A 20,470-nucleotide genomic window follows, 5' to 3' on the forward strand; every position below is an offset into this window, starting at 1 on the left:
GTGTGTAGAGCAGGGGCGGTGAGGGTGGACGGCAGGGGGGACCCCGGTTGGGGGCAGGACAGCACTCTGCAGCCGTGGGCCACACCGCCAGGCGCGATCTGTGTCCGAACCCCTCCTGACCTCCCAACCGGCCACGGCCTGCTGTGCACGGCCCACGGCACACCCTTGCGGCCGGGCTGAGCACAGCGGGATCACTGCAGCCACACGCGGTCTCCAGCCTTTTATTCATACGAGGACTCAAAGAACACACGTCACCTGCTGACACCGTGCAGCACAAGGAGACGGCAGGCCTGGCCGCCGCCTGGCCAGTGCCCGTGGCAGGGCCGCCCCTTCCAGAGACACATGTAGGGCAGGGCCGGAATGCAGGCCGCTCTGGGGCCGTCCTGGCACACGGGTGGTCACTGCCCCAGAGCCCCTGAGAGTTCAGCTAGCCCTCACTCGCAGGGAAGGAGGCCCCAGGCCCAGCCCCCTGCCCAGGCACGACAGGGTTACGATGGGGTGGGTGTGCCTGTGAGGCTGGGCTGCCGGCGGAGTGCAGGACCCCACACACCCCAGAAGCCCTAACCAGTGGCCAGGGGCCCCCCAGCCCCGTGAGGAAAAGCAAAGCAGCGCGAAGCAGCCTTCTCAGGGCCCGGGGGCTGGTGAGGACCACTCTCCCTGGCCATGGTGGCTTAACATCCCCCAGACCCTCAAGGACCACCCTCCTGTGCCCGGCTCCCTCTGTCGCCAGCCCCTCCCCAGGCCCTGCAGAGGGTAGGGCCCAGGAGGGTGGGCCCACAGGTCTACGGAGGGGCCTGGACAGCCTGAGTGAGCGGGGGTGCGCCCAGATCCCAGGGCCACGGAAGGTCGCCCGGGACCTTCAAAAGCATTTGGGGATGAGCTGAGAAAGCAGCTCTAGGTGAGAGGACGGGAAGCGCTTGCAGAGTACGCACGGCTGGAAAAGCCCTTAACTGTCAAAGCTCCCCGGGCCCTGCAGCTGGCGGGGTCAGGGAAGGGATGTCCCTCCGGCCTGCAGAGCCGGGTCTCGCTGGCCCTGAGCTGAAGTTTCACCAGCCACCCAGCATCTCTGTGGCCAGGTGACAGCCAGGGGTCACCTGCAGCCCTGGCCTGTGTCGCCCTGAGCTGGGACTGGCCCTGGGTCTGGGTGGAGACAGGGGGCAGGACAACGGCAGGTGGCGCGTCCGCACAGCCCGAAGTCCCCTGTGGATGGGCAGGAGCCGCGGCCCAGCCCCGCACAGACGCAGCTGAGAGGTGGCTCTGGTGGGGGGGGTGGGGCAAGGTTCATGCGTGATCTCAAAGGCCCCGTTAGACCCTAGACGGCGGGAACCCCGACGCCCTCTCAGGGATTCTTGGGCGCTGGGGGTGGGCCTTTCAGACACCTGGAGGCCCCGGTGCTCGGCGGGGCAGGCGGGAGATGAAGGCGCGGCTCGCGCTCCGGCGGGACTCTGCTCGGGCCGCCTCCTCGCAGGCCCCGGTACTGCCGTGATGGCGCAGGAGCTGGGGGCGAGAGACGGCACCGGCATCCCCGAGGTCCCTGAAATGCATGGCTTTTGGGGACGCCGTTCCCTGCTGACCTGAGGGCCTCATACAAAACTAAAAGCCAGGGTGGCTGGCACAGCCCCTCGCCCGGCCCCCAGCACAGTCACGGCCGCGGTTCCTCGCCGACCCTTCCTGTACCGTCTGGTTTTGGCAAAGTCAGTCCTTGGCCTCGGGCCCTGGGGCCGGGCAGTTACCGCCACCGGGGCCTGGCTGCTGAGAGCACCAGCGGGAGGCCGGAGAGCAGCAGGAGGCGTGTGCAGGGCTGTGGGCGGCCCATGGCCGACGCCTTCTGACCCTCTCGCTCGGAGAGGCCGGGCAGGGCGTGGCTCAGGGGCGTCCGGGAGCTGGAGCTCTTCCTGCCGACCCTCCGGCCACACTCGTCGTCGGGGCAGCCCTCGCCGCTGCCTGAGCCGCTGCCGTCATCACCTGGGGAGAAGAGGCGGCTCCAGTGGGCCCGCCCAGCCCTGGGGACCCCGAGAGCCGCGTCCCTCCGCCTGGGCCTCGCGGGCCAGTGACGCCAGCTCCGCTCTGACCGCAGCACCCCGACCCCCTGGGCCTGCCGAGGCTGGGAGGACGTCCGGGCCGGGTCACAACTGTGCCCGGGGACAAGGGGCAGGGGGACTTTGTGACCACACCGGGCAGTGGCAGCGTCCTCAGAGCCACTGTGGAGGCCCGGGGGCTGGGAGGGCCCCATCCGCTGCAGCCTTCCCCGGCCGGGGGCTCTCCCTGGCGTTCTGGCACCAACCCTCAGCCCCCAGGCCACCCCTGGCCCGCTCTCACTGGCGTCCTGGAAGTCCACGTCGTTGCCGTTGTAGGCGCCGCGCAGACGGTTGGTCGTGATCTTCAGCTGCATGATCTGCTGGCGGATGGCCATGTCGGGCTTGGTGATGTCCACCTCCACCTCGGGGTTGTTGATCTGGTTGGCCAGGCCGTCGCCCATCACCTCGGGCAGGTACCTGGAGGCCGGGAGGGCAAGCCCTGGGTCACTGCCCTGCTCCCCACACAGGGGCACTGCCCCAGCATGCCTGCCCACTCCCCTCCCCCCGTCAGGGCGGTGGCAAGCCTGAGACCCCCCCCAGAGGCTCCAGGGGCCGACGGGAGCCCGTGCAGACCCCACTGCAGTGGGGTGAGGATGCGCTGAGCATGGCGCCTGCTGTGGGGAGCTGGCACAGGGCGAGGACTCAGCCCTCATCCCAGCTCTGGGTCCCGTTGGGTGTCCCGCGTCAGGTATGGCCCTATGCACACAACATCTGGTGCCCCAGACTGGCAAGGGGCCATGAAGGAGGGACGGAGTGTGTCAGCCAGGGGCACCTACCGACCCTTGGCCACCCCATTCCAGCAGCGGTCATCGCTGGCCGTGCTCATGGCCAACTTCTCACTGCACAGCGTCCCCGGGAGGCTGATCCAGAAGTCCTGGGCATCTCGGAGCTGGGCCTTGGCCTCGGAGACCTGCAGGGCAGCAGTCAGGCCCCTGGGCGCCCCGGCCCAGCCTGCTCTGGACCCCCAACCGCTTCCCCCCAGGGCCTGCCCGGCTGAGGGGCCCCTCACCAGCTTCTGAAGCGTGCCCGCGGGTGGCTTCTCCGGCAGCGCCAGCTTGCCCCGGCGCCGCTTCTCCTCGGGCTCGGGGCCCTGGGGGTTCACCTTGGGGTTCCCGCAGCCCTGGATGACCTGGGGGGAGAACGCAAGTGTCCTGGAAGGGTACGAGGCCGTATCCGGGGCGCCCACCCTCGCCCACTGCATGCCCCTGCCCGCACCTTGGCTGTGAGGGTGTCGCTGTTGTCCTGTAGGGCGCTGATGGCTTCTGCCAGCCACAAGTGCACGCCGCCGATGACGCTCTCTGCGCCCGTCGGGCCCCAGAACTTGTCTGTGATGAGCACCATGGAGTCTGGCACGGGCGTGAGCACACACACAGGGGGCGCTTTGTACGTACGCGCACTGGCTCACCACGTGCTACCACACACATGGCAGCTTGTACGAGACGATATATCTGTATGTCGGCTCACTTCAGGCCAGCCCGTGTACACGTTAGCGCCTGTGTGTGTCGGCACACGTACACCTGGCCCACCACATGCCTATGCTACCTCACATAGTTTTCACGTTGGCTCGAGGCATGCCAGCACACGTCCACGTTAGCACGTGTCTCAGCACGAATGTGGGCTGGCCCACGTGTCAGCACGCGTTAGAACTTACACATCTCGGTACACAGGCACGCTGAACCCTCCCGTCAGCCCACGTGTGTCACCGTGGATGCACGCGGGCTCACCGCGCAGCAGCAGGTGTACACACTGTGGCACATCTGTGTTGGCACAGCTGCTTGGTGACCCACGTCACGTCGGCACCCCTCAGAGCTGGCCCACCCCAGGGCAGCAACGCGCACGTTAACTCACGCACGTGTCGGCACGTACGCGCTCAGTGGAGAAGGGCAGGACTGTGACCCCGCAGGGCTCCCTCCCGGGCAGCTGCCCACGTTGCAGTCTGTTCGGGACGTTCGGGGGGCAGCTTGTTCCTCGCCCCAGGGACCGCCTGCTCCAGAGGACAGGCCCGGTTTTGCACGCCCCCAACCCCCCTTCCCGCAGGCGGTGACGGCAGTGGGAGCTCACCCAGAAGGTTCCTCCACTCGGCGTCCAGGTCAGCCTGGTTGGCCAGGCAGCCCTTGAGCACGTTGCGGCAGTAGTCGGGGCAGGGCCGGGCGCCAGGCACCCCCAGGCAGTGGGCACAGTACACCAGCTTCATGACGGCCCGTGAGCACTCCGGGCTCAGGGGCACCTGGGGAGGCAAGGCAGCCTGAGCGCCACCCCGCAGCAGGTGTGCAGCCCCACAAGGCGCGCCCGGGTCCTTCTCAGATGACCAAGCAGGCCTGCTGGCCATGGTGGGGCTCCGTCTAATAAGCGATACACTCACAGTGCCGCGACTCCCCGGGGCACCGCGGTCACGAACCCTCCCAGGGAAGCGGGAATACCGCCCACCACGCAGCTGAATGGATGGAGGCTGGGGCTGTAGGTGACTCGTTAGGGACCCCAGTGGGGGTGGAGGTGGCTCACGATGCCCTCCCACACCCGACGCTGGTGGGTCTGACACGAGCGAGCTGCCCGACGGGGCCAGGCATCCCTCGCCCCGGCCTCGGAGCACACATCTCCCTCATCCCCCGTCTCCCGTCCACCTGACCCCTGGAGCTGGCTCAGCAACCAGCCGCAGCCCTCTTCCCTTCCCTTTCTGCCAGGGACCGGCCTGGCCATCGCTGCCCCGAGCAGAGCTCGCATGCTGGATCCTCCCACCCGCCCGGGTGGGGGGTGGAAGGGGACACCGGGAGTCCCAGGGCCCCGGGGTGGGGCGCGGGGACGTGCGGCAGGGGGCGGGGCCTCCGCGCGCACCTGGGCCACCTTCCGGACCACGTCGCTAGCCACGCCCAGGCCCTGCACGAACGCGCGCGCCGCCACGAAGGCGCGGGTGGCGCGCAGGCGCAGCTCGCGGGGGGCCTCCCCGAAGGGCCGCAGCGGCTCGGCCTGCTTGCCCAGGCAGTCCAGGTAGTCGTCGGGCAGCAGCAGCTGCGGGTGCAGCTGCCGGAAGAGGCGCTCGAGCAGGCGGGCCCAGAACTCGGCCAGCGTCTCCTCCAGGTGCAGGTTGGCGCCGCGGTAGTAGAGGCGCAGCTCGGCGTACAGGTCGCGGAAGGCCTTGGCGTTCTGCACGTACAGCTCCCCGAAGGCGCCCGGGAAGGTCTCCTGCAGCGCCCGCTCCGAGTCGTTCAGCAGGCGCTGGAAGTGATCTGCGCACGGGAGGCGGGCGTCAGGCCTTCCCGGAGCCCCCTGCCCACCCCGCGTGCTGTGGCAGCGCGACCGGCATTAAGGGGGCTCTGCCGGGGACCCCCGGTGCTGTGAGAGTCATCAGAGCCTGCACGGGCCCTGGGTGCCCACCCCCACGGGGCTCTGAGACCTCCCCGTCCTGGCCCGGGGCCTGGGCATCCAGAATCCATTTCTGAGCTGGGCCTTGAGCAGGGGACACACGGTGCCTCACTGCCCCCCGAGATCACCTGGCAAGGGTCTGTGTGGAGGAGCAGGAGGGTGCTCTGAGTCGGGGTGGGACCCACTGGGGGAAGAAGGCCCAGGGCGTCCCTCCCCCTCCCCGTACCCCGGCCTCTGACACCCAGCCAGGCCCCCTGCCCTGGGGGTGTGCCTCTGCACTCTCCACCCCGCCCACCTCTGAGGCTCTCCTGGGCTTCCTGCCCTCCCCCTCCGTCCTCATCTCTCTCGGACGCCCTCTCTCTGGTTTTGGAAGCTGGACAGCCTGAGGGTCTGGGGAGGGTCTCCGCAGCCCTCGGGATGCACCCAGAGTCTCGGAGGGGGGTGCCGAGGCGGGGCATGAGCGTGGGCCGCAGACCCCTGTGGTTTCAGGGAAATACCTCTGGGCCCCGTGTGCTGAGAACGAGGCCCCTAACGCCGCCCGCCCCTTTCAGCAGGGAGACGGCAGGGTCCATAAGCACACAGACTGTCCACTCAGACGCTTCCTCGAGAGCTGTGGCCAGCCCTCCCCACACAGGCCCCAACTCGGGTGTCCAGGGACACACGGCCAGGTTGGCTTTGCTCTGAGGCGTGGTGGACATTAGGCCTCTGGCTCTCGGACCCGTGTCTACACCCACCCCACCAAGACCCTCCCGCAGCTCCGGCTGTGCCCCTGCAGCTCCCCAGGAGGGAACTGTGGGAAGGAGCGGATGGTCCAAGCTCCCATCCAGCTCCTGCCGCGGGACTCCGGGTCCTGGTCCCCACACCAGCCTCCAGCCCAAACGGGCAGTCTGTAGCTCATCGCTAGCCCAGCAGCACACAGGGTGGTCGCGGGGCCCCCAACCCCATGGCCAGCCTCCAGCCCCATCTTTTGAGCAGGGTCCTGCTCTGAGCCAGGACGCTGGCAGCCGGCCCAGAAGGTGTGGCGCGTGAGCGTGGGCCCCGCGTCCTGGAACACAGCCACCCGAGGCCCTGCTACACGCAGGTCCCAGGCGCACTTCAGACGAAGGCTCTGAGACCCCTGCCGCCGGTGGCCAGGTAAGGACTGCTCCCGGGGTACAAGGCACGGGGCAGCCGGAGCAGGCACGACAGTGGGGCTGAGGTGCGGGGCGGGAAGCGGCACGCAGAGGGGTTAGGTGGAAAGGACTCTCGGGGTGGGGGGGCACAAGTGGGCCCGGAAGCGGAAGAGGAGTCGCTTTTAACACAGATTAGCGTCCCGAACGGATGCTGTGCAGGCTCTGGCATCAGCTGTCACTTCTGGGGCCCCTCCCACCAGCGCCCGCCATCCCCTCCGAGGTGCCCGCCGTCAGCGTCACAACGTCATCCCGCCATCCCTTGTTTAGGGGCCCAGACACGACGAGAGAGCTGGTGAGGGGCTGGGAATAGGTGACTGACACACACAGCTGACCTGGAGGCTCGAGGGCCACGGCAGGGGCCCCGAACTCCTTGTGCCTCCACCCAGCACCCTGCAGCCCCGGCCTGGCCCCCGATATCAGTCCTCACGCTGAGCCCCCCAGCTCCAGACCACCTGGTGGCCAGTGGCAGGTGCCTAGGAGAGCTCTGGAGGGCAGAGGGTCCCCTCTGAGGGCCTGATGGAAGGGGCAGGCTGCCTCTCCCCAAACGTGCATGCCTTGGGGTGCGCGGAGACCTGCAGGTGACCCCCAGTTCACGGATCCCTGCTCAGACCCCTGCACGTGGCCAGTGCTCTGCTACTACGTCCCCTCTGACCCTGCCTCACTGCGAGAGGTCCCCAAGTGCCCAGCCCCCCGCTGTGAGTGTCCTGCGGCCCCGGAGCCCCTCACCGTCAAAGCCCCGCAGCTGGGTGGCCAGCGTGGCCTGCAGGGCCCGGCCGCTGTCCAGGAGCGCCGTCTCCAGCTCGGCCCGGCTGCGGTTGGCCAGGTTCTCCTCCATCTCGCTGGTGCAGCAGGTGTAGCCCTGGGGGCAGATCCGCAGGTGCTCACCTGTGGGGAGGGGCTGGCGTGAGGGAGAGGAGGGCTATGGGAGGCTGGGGGGCGGGGCACCAGGAGAACGGGCCTCGCGGCCGGTGGGCTCTCCTGCAGAGAGGGGACGTGATCGGCACGCGGGTGGGGCTGCCTGCCAGGGTGGGGGGAAGGCAGGCCCGGCTCGGGGCAGCGCCTGGGGTGGGCCGTGCAGCCCTCAGCACAGGGCACAGGAGCAGGGCTTCCTCTGCAGAATCCCACCTCCAGGCCTCCTGGGGCAAGCCCCGGTGGGGATGGGTGTACAGCAGGAGTGCGGAAGGCTGGGCCCTCCTCCACGCCCCCTGCGTGTGAGGAGGGCCGCCCCAGGGGCCCTGAGCAGCTCAGCTCACGCCTGGACCTCAGCACAGAGAGGCCTCAGGTCCTGTGGGGGGGGCACGGGGGGCTGCCAGGTTCGAGGCTCACAGCGGAAGTGCCCAGGCCTGCCCGGCGCCCCTCCCTGACCCCAGTGCGGGGTGCCAGCTCCCACTGAGGAGAGCAGCCCCTGCAGGCCACCCACCCACAGCTCCGGGCCGGCCAGAGGCAGTGGCCCCTCAGGCCGAGGCCCACCCCGTCAGGACAGCCCGGGCACAGGTCTGCTGGGGCCCTGCTGTGAGACCCGCACCCACCTGGCAGGACACACCGAGCCCCCTCGGGTGTGCGCACCGTCCTCTGTACCCTCAAAGCCCCCATCACCCCCGTGCCGCCGCCCGGGCGCGGGCTCCCGGCAGCACTGCTTACAGCAGCGCTGGGACGTGACTGAGGTCGCTTCCCCCACTCTCGTGGTGCAGGGCGCACCTTTGAAACTGTGCTGGTCCCCGTTCTGAGGGGGGTGCTGTGAACCCACTTTACAGACCAGGAAACTGAGGCTGGCAGAGACGCCGGTTCCTGTCTGAAGTCACACAGTCAGGGGCTGAGTGGCTCAGGCCGCTCAATTTCAGGCCCCCACGGCCACTGGGCTGCCTCACAGCCCCCCAGGCCCACTCCCCACAGGCCGCAATTCCTGACTCTAAGCGGGGCAGGGCATGGAGGGAAGTGGACGCAGGGGTCTGGCCCGGACAGGGGCTGTGTGGGGCTGGAGTCGAGGGCTCGCCCGGTGCGGCCGGCACAGTTGCAGGGGGTCGTGGAGCAGCCTGGGCAGAGCTCTCTGGGTCCCGAGGCTGCCCTGAGGGGTGGGGGGCTGCAGGGTGGGCGGCGGCCTCCAGCAGAGGCCTTGCCCGGGGGAGAGGGGTGGGTAAGACCAAGTCATTCTCCGCAGGCTGAATTAACCCTGGAGAGCCTGCGGCGGGGCCGGGGGGGGGGGGGGGTGCTTAGGTCACACTTAAGTCTGAGCGTCCTCCTCTCCTGCACACGCCCCGGGGAAGCAGGGACAGGTGCAGAGGACAGAGTCACCCTATGGCCTGTCTGCAGCTCTGTGCCCATCAGTGTAACAGCCAGGAGAGGACAGCGGTGCCCCAGGCGCGGTGGGAGGGGGCAGAAGGGCGCTGCACACTCTGGTGGCACTCGAGGGACGTGAAAGAGGCTCGGTGGGGAGGAAGGAGGGCGGGGGGCAGAGGCAGGAAGCGCAGCTCCTTCCCCCTTTTCCCTCACAAACCTGCCCCCAGGGCCTGCTGTCTAAGGGGCGCTGTGGTCTCCACCCTGGAACAGGGCTGACTGTGGGGTAGATGTCGGAGCTCGTGTGCCTATGCCCTGCAGAGCCCCAGGCCCGCGGGGTGGGGAGTCAGGGGTCTGGGACCTGCCCCCTGCCCCGGGTTGAGTCAGGCCTTTCTGGCCACGTGCGGGTCTCACGGGAACCAGCTGGGGTGGAGGGACAGAGCCTGGCTCCCCAGGGCCTGGCAGAGAGTAAGCACCCCCATCCCTGCCCTCCTTCCTTTGGGGGGTGGGGAGGGCTGGGACCCGAGGACGTCCCCAGAGACAGTTCTTCCTCTCGGCTGCCCTTGCTGACGCTGACCCGTGGCCCTGCACCATCGCCAGCAGGGGGCAGCTCACAGACCAGGACGAGGGTCCCCCACCTGGCGTCGTCCCAGCTGGTAGAGCCGGGCAGACAGTGGACCCGTCTCCCTGATGGTGGAGGCTGTGCAACAGGGCCGTGTGCACCCAGCCAGGAGGGGCCTGGGCCCTCACCGCCTTCCCCCTGGCAGGGGCCGGGAGAGCACCCTTGGCGAGGACCCTCCCCTGCTGCTTGGGACCAGCGGGCCGTGGTGGTGCCGGGCTGGGGGTCGGGGGCTGAACTGGGTATGTGCCCTGGGGCTGGGAGCGGCTGCAGGTGCCAGCCTAGGCTCAGCTGTGACAGGCACCCAGGCCAGGTTGGATGGGTCACAGGGCGGCAGCGGGCAGGCAGGAGAGGCAGGAGGGTGCAGGCTGTCGAGGTGGCCTCCCCGGCTGGCCGCCCTCCCTCCTGAACCTTCCATTCCTGCAGGCAGGAGAGAGGCGAGGACAAAACACCCAGGACCCCCTTTTCTCAGGCCGGCTCCTTGGCAGTGTCGGGCCCACCCACCGCTCACAGCCGTGAGCCGCCCCCCCCCCGCCCCCCCTCCGCCCTTGGCCTCCCCGCCCCTCCCCCGCCCCCGCCGCCTCCCTGCGGTGCCCCCTCAGCCCCGCCTGGCCACCTCGTCCAGCCAGCCCGGTGACCTGCGCTGTTCCGGCCGCCCCAGCACAGCCCCCGTCCCTCCCTCCCTCCTCGGACACACACGGGAGTGAAGACACGGAGCCAGAGCCCGGGCGCCGGCCTGAGGCCCCGGGCAGGCTGGGCTGAGGCTCCCCGAGCCCGCGGCAGGGCAGACGCGGTGGCCGCTGCTAGTCGGTGGGCAAGGCCCTGGCCCAGCTCGGCCTGGGCCCGCGGGTCATCTGTCGGTCCTGGACATCAGCCGGGCAGAGGTGGGCTCTGCAGGGCACCTTCCCAAAAAGCAAGTCTGCTCCCTGATCTAAGCCGCACGGTTGGAGGGGGGTGGGGCCTGCCAGAGGGGAGGTGAGCTCCCTGACCCTGGAAGTGTGCAAGGCAGACTGATAAAATCCCCCTCTCGTCATTTCACACCTCCACCCCCAAACCCTCACCTCTGGAGAAAGGGGGGCACTTGGGCCAGGCAGGAGGGCATGGCTGGCATCCTGTCCATCTTAGAGCTGCCCAGTCCCACCCTCCGGTCACCCCCGCCCTTTCCCCTCCCCACTGGGAGGCATCAGCCTGGCCCCTCTTCCCGCTGCCCCTCCCATCTGCACTGAGGCTCCTCCCCCAGCTGGCCAGTGGCGGCCCCTCCTTCCTTCCTCAGTCTGTTGCTGCTTTTGCAACAGCAGACTACATCCTTCTAGAACTCTCCCTTCCCTCAGCCTTTGGGACACCTCCTCTCGAGATCCCAGGTTTTTTGGGAGGAAGAGGGGAAGCTCTTTCATGGCAGGTTTGCTCCCCCATCCCCAGTCTCTTTAGAGCCTCTCCTCTAGGCCTGGCCCCTAGGTCCCAAGTCTCCAAACCCCCAGCCGCCCTCCCCAGGTTAAAACACCTGCACTCGCTTCCTACCCCGCCCCCCCAGCAGTTCCTTTTCTTGCTGGATGGCAGACCACGTATCCGCCTCCTTCCCCCATACTCAGACCTCCGGGGGGCGCCCCAGATTCCGGCTTCTCCTCAGCAAGTCCCATCAGCCTAGGGCTTAAACACCTTTAAGCCTCACACCTCCTGCCACCTGCTGACACAGCCGCAGTTCCCAGCCCTCCTAAGGGCACAAGCAGCCTCCTGATGGCGTTCCCACCCGGCAGGCCCCCCACCGGCTCTGCAGACCCAGTGCTTTAGCCCAAGACCCCACCCCAACAGGGATCCCCATCGCCAGTGCTGGATGCAGACCTCATCTGTCCGGGCCCAGCCTGGCAGCCGCTCCTGACTGGTGGCCCCAGAGCCCTCCCAGGAGGCTGCAGAGGGAAGATGGCGCGACACCAAGCCCGTCTCTCCAGAAGCTTCTGCAGCTCACACAGGGGTACGCAGACCGCCTGCTCAACTTGCCTTTAAAGCCACCGACAAATCCTGCCGCCCCTAGAATACTCTCGGCAATTCGGGGCAGGCAATTAGCCGCCCTGGCCTCCCAGGACGGTGCTGGAAGGCAGCTCTGTGGCCAGTTCTAGGTACCCTGGCCTCCAAAACACGAGGGAGAGGCCCAGGTCTGGAAAAGCAGTTAGCGGGCTGCGTCCCTACCCCTCCCTTCTTCTCAGCTCTGGACCCCAGCCGGACTGCTGAGGGGGTGGGGCGTGCAGAAGGCTCTCCCCAAGCACATGACCCTTCTTGGGACAACTGCCCATGCCCACTCCTGCTCCTGGACCCCTTCCAGCTCCAGTGGGCGCTGCAGGACCCTGCTGCGGGGGGGGCACTGGACAAATAACCCGAGGTCCCCTGGGCACCGCCCACAACCCGAGCTCCGGACCTTCTTTCCTCATCTCCTCACTCCGCCCCACGCCCCCGCCCCGGCCCCGACCAAGAAGCGTTTGTCCCTGGCCAGTCTCTGTCGCAGGGTTACCCCGAGCACCTAGAGTCCATGCAGGGGGGCAGCCTCAGACCCACCTCAGACGGGACATTTCAACCACCATCCTCCCCCGCTCCTAACGCGGAAACAAAACCCGTAACCCCTCCTGCCCCGCTCCCAGCGCGCTTCTCTACCCCTCACCGGCCACCTCTCCGCCGGCCCTAAGCCCCTCCACCATTCCGGCCACGTGACAGCATCACCAAGGCGGCCCTCTGCCGCCGCTGCGGAGCCTCCGTCACGCACGGGGACCGAAACTGAGGGGTCTCGGCTGCGACACCTCTGCGCTCGGCGGGAGGGGTCCGCCCCTCAGGCTCGCCACGGGTCCCGCTGCCCAGGGGCTGCGTCGCTGGCGGCGGGACAAAGACCGAGCGCCCGGGCGCCAGTCGCTGCCGGCCAAGGACCGAGGGCCCCACGGCGCGGCGCAGGAGCCGGCGCGCGGGGGTCTGGAGCGGCGGCCGAGCTCCTGGCTCCTGGCGCAGCGAGCAGGGGGCGCTGGCGCAGTGGGCGCGGCCGCGCAGAGAGCAGGGGGGCCGCGCCGCCGGGGCCTGCGGCAGGCGAAGGGGGGCGGGCAGGAGGGCGACGCGATTGGCGGGGAAGGGGCTTGCCGCAGTGGGCGCGGCAGGCCCTGGCGGGGGTGGCAGGAGAGGGGGCTCGCAGGGGCTGCCGCAAGCGAAGGGGAGGGGAATGGGTTTGACGGAAGAGGAAGGGGGGCTTGCTGCAGGAAGAGATGGGGGCGGGGAGGGGTGGCAGGGGCGCTGCGGGGATACAGCGGGAGGCACGCGAAGATGGGGTGAAGGTGGGGAACTGAGGGGAGGAGAGGTGGGTTGGTGATGGGCGCACTGAGGATGAGGGATCGATGGGGTGGACATGGAGACTGGCGAGGGGGCTCATGATGGGAAGGGGATGGAGAAATGGATGAGGACGCAGACGAGGGCTTGTGGTGAGGGTGAGGGTGAGGGTGAGGGCGGGGTAGCATGGACTGAAGGTGGGGTTCTGGCGGTGGTGATGGGGGACGACAGCGCTGGAGATGAAGATGGCTAGGAGGAGGGAGTGGAGGTGAGGGTAGTGGGCCTGCGGATGGAGATGCGGTGGGCCGGCGGAGATGGAAATGGGTATAGGGCGGGCGGCCGGCTGGGCCCGGGCGGGGTCACCGGCTTGGATCCCAGCTCCGCGGACGCCGCCCGGGCTTAGCCCGAAACCCCTTCTCGGCGGCGGCTCCGGCGGCGGCGTCCCCAGCTGCGGTGGTGGCGGCGGCGGCGGCGGTCCGGGCGGGCGGCGCGCGACGCCGGGTGCGAGCGCGTGGGGGGCTCGGGGTCCGCCCGTGGAAAGGCGGATGAGCAGGATCGGGTTGGAGAGCTTGGAGGAGGTGCGCGGAACCGCAGCCGAGCGGGACCGGCTGGAGGACTCCGCGGCCGCCTCCCAGGGCGGCACTACAGCCGCACTGGCGCGCACCGTGGAGGGCGGCGGCTCCCCGCGCGGCGACGCGCCTCCTCCCGCTGCCCCCGCCCCGCTGCGCTCGGCACCGCCCCCGTCTCCCAGGAAACCGCCGCGGCCGCCCCGCACCCCTCCTGCCGCCGGCTCGGCAGCCGCGCTCAGCCCCCGAGCTTCCCACGGCCAGAGGCCCACCCGGCGCCCGCCAGGCTCCTGCCGCCCTGCCCTACGGGGGGCTGCGCCCCATTTGGAGTCTGGTGGGCAGGGGAGCCAGGGCCCATCCCAGAATGGTGATGGGAGGGGCGTCAGCTCTCTCCTCCGAAGGAGAGTGACAGCCCACTGCCTGAGAGTCCCCTCTCCGCATGACAACGACCAGATCCCTACTGCTGTCTGGGCACTCAAGGGCCACCATCGGTCACTCCCGTATCCTCTCCCCGCCCTCTCCAGCCCCCAGCCTCTGGCCTCAGGGACCTGGGCCTCCGTCCTAACGTCCTGATCTGCTTCCTTAGGAAATATCAGACCGCGCCTGGCCACGCCCTCCTCTGGCTCAGCCACCTCCTCCTCCTGGCTCACCCTCCCACACCCAGGACCAATCCCCTCCACTCGCTGCAGCCCCAGCCCTGCTCCTTGCCTCCGCCGTGCCTGCCAGACCCACTGGAGAAACCACCCACTGAGTCCCCCTTCCCGCAGTGCCGCCGCGCCGGGTCCCCCCCTCCCCCGCCCCCACCCCGGCCAGCCCGCACAGGGACACGGAGACACACGCCGCACAGGTAGCTCTGGAGCGAAGTACCCTCTCCAAGGCGGCCCAGAACACCGAGGGCCCCCGAAGAAGGGGGTTCCACCAGGTAGCTCACAAGGCCGCTCTCTGCTGTCTGGTTCCTGCTCAGGGACCCCCGCCCTTGAGTAGGCCACCCTGCCGGCAGGCACCGGGCTTGGGGGTGCCTTGGCGAGGCGGTGGGCCCCCCGGAGGTGGGCCTGGAAGCAGCTCTGGCTCAGAGGCCAGGCCTCTTCCCACTGGCCTCCCCACAGTGCTTCAGGGTTCAGGGCTCACACCGGGCCTCAGAACAAACTGGGGATGAAGGCGCGTCTTCTGTGCCTGCGACCCCAGGTCTTGGTTGCAGGACAGGAGGCCTCTCGTGGGGCCTGGGAGTGAGATGCTCCCTGGAAGCCTCACCCACCAGGCCAGGCTCAGCGCTGATTCCTCATCCTTGGCCCAAGCCCAGCTGCAGAGGACACTCCCCCAGGACTCTACACAGCCGTCCCTGACAGGGGCGGGGCGGGGGGAGCTCTGGGCTCCATACAGCTCTCCCATTTAGCTTGCCCGTCCACCCAACCTCTGCGCCAGGGGGGCAGCCCAGGAGATGGACCGATGCCGCCTGCCTCTGCCGTGTCCACCGAGGAGATCCTGGAATAGCAGGAGGGGACCCTGCGGCCCAGGGGTCCTCTCAGCCAGTTTCCCCCAAAGACCCAACGCAGGCCATCCATCCACACTGGGAAGGCTGAACGGGCAGAGGGCACAGACGCTCAGCTGGGCCGGAACATAGAGCAGACCCCTGAGTGCCACTGAGGGAGCCCTCGGGGACAGGCTTAGGCCCAGGCCCATGCCCAGCACCGGCTCCATAAATGCAGAGGGGAAGGAACAGAGGGGCTCAGCCGCTCACCTCCCCACAAAGCCTGGCAGCCTCTCTGAGGTCACGGCCATCCCTGCTGGCATCCGCTCTGACCTGCTGCTTCCACTAACCCCTTGGTCTCACGCACCCTTCTCCCCTGCCCTGCTCTCTTTCAAGGCCCACTCACCTCTCCCTTCCTCCAGGAAGCCCTCCAGGTCCCTCTGGGCAGAAGCACCTGCCTAGCCTCTAACCTCCCCGACCGTGCGCAGCCCTCCCTGGGGGCTTTCCGACTGGCCCCCCTTCTCAGCAGCAGCAGCAGAGCTGCTCGGCCTGCTGGTGGGAGCCTCCTCTCCTCTCGCCTCCTCTCCTCTCGCCTCCTCTCCTCTCGCCTCCTCTCCTCTCTCCTCCTCTCCTCTCGCCTCCTCTCCTCTCGCCTCCTCTCCTCTCGCCTCTCTGCCCAGCGTCCAGGCTGGACCTGGTGCTGAGTGACAAACGTACAAAGAAAGGATCTCTGTGTAGTGTTGGCATTCAGGGAAAGGGGCTTCACAGCAGCGCTGCCCCAGAGCCGCAGCCTCAGACCTCCCCCTCCCCTGGAAAGCCAGCACCTCCCCGGCCCGACCCCTCCCCAGAGGCGGCATGACAGCCATCTGCACGCTGGTGCGAGGGGGGCCGCGGGGTGACTTCACAGTCCACAAGGACTCCCTTATTCTTCCAGAGGCCCCGGCCACCTCCTGATGAGATGGAGCTCTCACTGGGTGTCTGCAAGGGTCTCAGCCATTTCCGGGTTTGAGAATCCTTTCCTCTTCCCGACAACTGCTCTCTCCCATTCTACTGCTGCCGGCGGCGCCACACAGGGAGCTAGAGTGACATGCCCAGGCGACTCAGCTTGGAGCGCTGCAAGAGACACAGAAGCATCCTGGCCTCCCCTGCCTCTCCCATCGCAAGACCTCCCTTGATTCCAGTCCCAGGGGAATTCCTGAGCAGGAGGGTGGCGGCTGAAGCAGGAACAGACACGCTCTGCCCGCAGGCGACATGCAGACGGCCACCCGGAGGGCCCTGGGAGTTCTCAGGTGCGATGGTCCCCAGCTGCTGACTCAGCACGTCCGCCCAGGCAGCACCTCCGTGCGCAGCACACACCCAGCTCGCCGGTGTCGGGGCACCGAGCCCAGCCCCAAAGGCACGATTGGGAGGGCCTGCGCGCAGATACAGCCGGGACACAGCTAACTGTGCGCCTCAGAGAAACGATGCAGTATTTTTCAGAATAAAAGTATCTGGCCCCAAAGAACTGAAAACGGGGACTTGAACAGAATCTTTTCCACCCGGTGCACAGCAGCACTATTTGCAGGAGCCAAAAGGTGGAAACAGCCCAAGCGTCCACTGATGGCTGAACACATAAACGAAACGGGGCACACCCACACAACGGGCACCATTCAGCCCCGAGTCACGAAGGGCCGACACGCACCACCACGTGGACGTACCCTGAAAACATACGCTGAGCGCGAGAAGCCCGTCTCGAAACGACACATACTGTTATGATTCCACTTAAGTGAGGTCCCCAGAGGAGTCAAATTCATAGAGACAGTAGAATGGTGATTCCCAGGCACTGAAGAGAGCGGGGTGGCGGGGGGCGGTGAGTGTTTAATGGGTACGAAGTGGGGGAAGATGAAATTCTGCGGGTGGATGGTGGTGACGGCTGCACAGCAGTGTGAGTGAGCTTCACGCCGCTGACCGTGCACGTGAAAGTCATCAAGGCGGGAAATTTTATTATGCGTCTTTTACCACCAAGAAAGCACACAGTCCCGCTCCCCAGTATCTGGGACATGCTTATACTAAACATGTGGAGTGGACTCATATTAAAAATGTGTTCGTTGTTTATTTGAAACCTAAATACTCAGGACACACGCTACGAAACTATTAACTATCTGAAATAGCAATTTCACTGGGTCTCCTGTAGTTTTATCTGCTAAGTCTGGCGGCCCGGCCCTCTGTGGGGCGTGGGGAGAAGCCGGACCGAAGTCACTCAGGCTCCCCACCGGCAACTCCCCGCCACGCGTGGGCACGCTCACACGTGCACTGCCTTCCAGGCTCCCTGGAAAAGGGCCTCAGACCCTGCCCATGCCAGCGGCAGGAGGGCAGAGGTTGACGTCAGAGCAGGGTCTGCCTTCCCACAGCCCCCACCTCCTTGGAGAACGGTGGGCCTCACCGTCTCGGTCAACAGGAAGATACAGTTATCCCCATCTCACAGATGGGAAGACTGAGGCTGGGAGGGTTCTGAGACTTGCTCAATGTCTCAAACGTGTTGCCTAGTGCTGGTCTCCTTCCACTGGCCCGAGTGCCTCCCTGTCTTCACTGAAGGGAAGGAAATGAAAGTGCTGGGCACCTGGGGGCCCACCAGCAGCCCAGAGGTCCCAGGTACGGAGATGAAGGCTCCTGGAAGATGAGGGCAGAGTGGTGGCCTGGCCACCCTGCTAGCCTGCACCACCCCGTCAGTGGCCAGGAGCTGCTGAGACCTAGAACACCGTCAGGCAGCTGGGCAGGAGCCCACGGGGCCAGCGGCCACGCCCAAGCCCCGCACGGGAGGGACACCTGCCGGGACACTCCCGCAGCAGCACAAACCCACCAGAAAGGGCCCCCACCACCCAAGCACACGGAGGGCTCCCAACCTGGGCAGCCGGGTGACCTCGGCATTTGCCCGCTTCCCGGCTCCCCAGAGACGGACCCTGACCTCCTGTGGGGCCTGGGGGCTGTGGGAACGGGTGGGCCAGCCTACCTCCTGACCTCTCCAGCTCAGTTTCTGCAGGGTGGTCGAGCTGACGCATCGGTCAGGGAAGGGCCAGGTGTCTACGCAGCCCGGGAATTCTGCTCCCTCAGGCACCCAGGGTCTTGGTCTCCGCTCTGTTCAGCCACACCCAGCAGGCGAGGTGGGACGGTCCCGCCCAGGGCAGTCAGCGCCATCCCCAGAGAGGGGTCAAAGGGGCGGGACAGGCCCCACATGACCTGGGCAAGGAGAGGCCCCTTCTGATGCGGGCTGCCAGGCCCCTAGGCTGGCCGCGGGCTGGCCGTGAGTGGGGTCCTGCTGGCGCTGTCTTCCCCCCACCCTCCGACGTCTCTGCAGAGCCTGCAGGGCCCCTGGGCCTCTGCTTGGGATTCATGTCTGAATACCACCTGCCACCCTCCCAGGCTGCCCTCCTGGCTGGTGGCACGGCCCTGTGCTGGGGCAGCACTCCTCCATCGCGGGCTGCCCCTCCAGCAGGGGCCTGCAGCCAACTCTTCTTGCAGTTCCCAATTTCTCAGGACCAGGGCCAGCCAAGGGGGAACACGGGACACCACGAGACAGCGCCACCCAGGAAGCAGCAGTAGTGACCAGGGAGCCCCTCCTCTCCAGCCCGATCCCTCAGACCCCCAGTGTGGGGTGGGGTCGATCCCTGGGCCTGGCCAGCACAGGCTGGCCTCCCTCCCCACCAGGGGGCACTCTTCCCCACAGCCACCTCTGGAGAAAGGATGGGCCTGTCTCTCCAACAGGCTCCCCCGCCTGCCGTGATGCCCCCCCAGGACACAGCCCCGTGCTGAGCACTCCACACGAGAACCCAGTTTCACAACCACTCCACACAGCAGGTGTTGCTACCATCCCCATTTTACAGAAAAGGATTCTGAGGCACAGAGAGGTTCAGTAATTGGCCCAAGGTCACACAGCGAGGGAGCATGGCGCCAGACTTGAAACCTGGCGGCTGGGTGGCGGGTCCAGGAGACCAGGTTTTGGCTTCTGCTAGGGCTCCACCTGTTTCCTAAGACACACGCCACTGGGAATGGCCACTGGATCCAAAGGACACTGGCCCTGGGCCAGGGGGGTGGCCTTGAAAACTCTAGGTAGCAGAGGAGGAATGCCTGGGGTGGGGGGCCCAAGGCAAGAGCCCTGCAAGAGCAGCGTGGGACCCTCGGGCCAGGAGGGGAGCTGTGTCCGAGCGAGTGCCTCAAGCCCTCAGGGAGGATGGGGCGAGAAGGCCACGGCTCACAGCGAGTGGCCGAGCGGCACGTGGGCCAGGGGCCGCCCCAGGCTGGGAGGGGTCTTCGCTGTGCGGTCAAGGGGGACATGTATGGTTCCAAACCACATGCGTGTGTCTAAACCCACACGTTATTTCTTGTTACTTATAACTTACAAAAGTAACACGTGGTCACCGTGGCCAGCAAAGCTGCAGTTCACATGAAGCCTCTGACACCCTTCCAGTCCCTGCGCGGATGGCATTGCAGCTGCATTTCAGCACCGAGGACAGCGCCCGGCACACAGTAGGAGCTCAAGGAACACTACCGAGAGACTCAGAGAGACTGATCTCTGTGTCCCTATCACCCTCACCCGCAGGCAGCTGGCCGGGCCCCCGCTCTGCCCCAGTTCCCGGACGGCCCGCTGGCTCTCCTGGGGCAGACGTGGCGCTCCACCGGCCCTCCCGCCTTGGCTGGGGGCCCAGCCCGCCGCCCAGAGGCCTCCTCTTCTCTGGGCCCTGGGCCTCCTTGGCCGCTGGCTGAAGACTGCAGACCCGTTCTCAGAATAAAGAAGTAATGAAGTAAAAAATTATGCAGAGGATCATGAAGGGAGCTAGCTGCAGTGCTGCAGCCGTCGGAACATTATGAACAGGTGCGTGAGGTGGTGCCCATGCGCTTTCCTATGACATCTTGCAGGCCTGATGCCCATCAGAGACTCAGAGCTGTGGTGAGTGGAAACGGTACTTTGAGATATTTGCTACAAACGTAAAGGGACATGAAAAAATCAGCAGTTTCCACTGGTGACCAAGTCCCAGATTCTAGAATGTCATCGTCGCCTTGTTCACAGTAACAAGAAATGCTAAAGGTTAGCAAAAAAGGAGATTAATTTCTTTCTCAGTCAAGTTCATGAACTCCCTGACCCCTAAACCTGGGCCTCTCCGGTGCACCCTGGTGAAGGACCCCAGCCTCAAATGACCTGCCTGCACACCCACGTCTGCCCACCCCAGCTTGCCCATCCTTCTGGAGCTGACTCCACCACCACCCCTGCAAGGCCGTCCTGGCCCCAAAGCAGAGGGGTGCCCCCTCCCCTCTGCCCCCTTGGCCGCTGGCTCCATCCTGCCTGGAGCTTCGGTTCAAGGGCTTCTCATGGGGTGGGACTGGCGTTTCGGGAACCACCTCCCACCTGTTCAGGAGAGTCCTGCACTTCATGGGTCCCCGGCGTCCCTGTCCCCTCCCCTAAATGCTGTGACAACCAAAAACGCCCCCCGGGAACGGCTCCCGGCTGGGAACACCCACTTTATCCTGGGGCGGTTAGCTGTGTGTCTGACCTGCAGCAGCTCCCAAACATACAGTGACGGGGAGGTGGCAGTCCCTGGGCGTTAGGTCACTGGAAGGGAGACCGGCAAGGCGCCTGGAGTGTCCTGTGGGCGGCCACTGCC

The 20,470-nt window shown here is 67.0% G+C and overlaps 1 protein-coding gene across 2 annotated transcripts in view; it reads right to left on the bottom strand.

The window, feature by feature from the left end:
- Nucleotides 1-211: 211 nt before the first annotated feature.
- The window catches only part of GPC1 (glypican 1), a 29,182-nt gene continuing 8,923 nt past the window's right edge, over nt 212-20,470 (bottom strand). The window contains exons 1-9 of one of the 2 annotated variants that reach the window (XM_060015817.1): nt 12,154-12,427; nt 7,337-7,495; nt 4,911-5,302; nt 4,140-4,305; nt 3,294-3,424; nt 3,088-3,207; nt 2,855-2,988; nt 2,320-2,495; nt 212-1,965 (exon numbers count right to left, since the gene is read on the bottom strand). In XM_060015817.1, coding sequence (XP_059871800.1) covers nt 1,730-1,965; nt 2,320-2,495; nt 2,855-2,988; nt 3,088-3,207; nt 3,294-3,424; nt 4,140-4,305; nt 4,911-5,302; nt 7,337-7,495; nt 12,154-12,190 — 1,551 coding nt within the window. In that variant the 5' untranslated portion in view covers nt 12,191-12,427 and the 3' untranslated portion in view covers nt 212-1,729. Of the gene's footprint in view, nt 1,966-2,319; nt 2,496-2,854; nt 2,989-3,087; nt 3,208-3,293; nt 3,425-4,139; nt 4,306-4,910; nt 5,303-7,336; nt 7,496-12,153; nt 12,428-20,470 lie in introns of those variants that run through there. The other variant, XM_060015816.1, reaches the window with a different exon arrangement.

The sequence above is a fragment of the Delphinus delphis genome, chromosome 7, assembly GCF_949987515.2.
Source record: "Delphinus delphis chromosome 7, mDelDel1.2, whole genome shotgun sequence".
NCBI classification, from domain to species: Eukaryota; Metazoa; Chordata; class Mammalia; order Artiodactyla; family Delphinidae; genus Delphinus; species Delphinus delphis.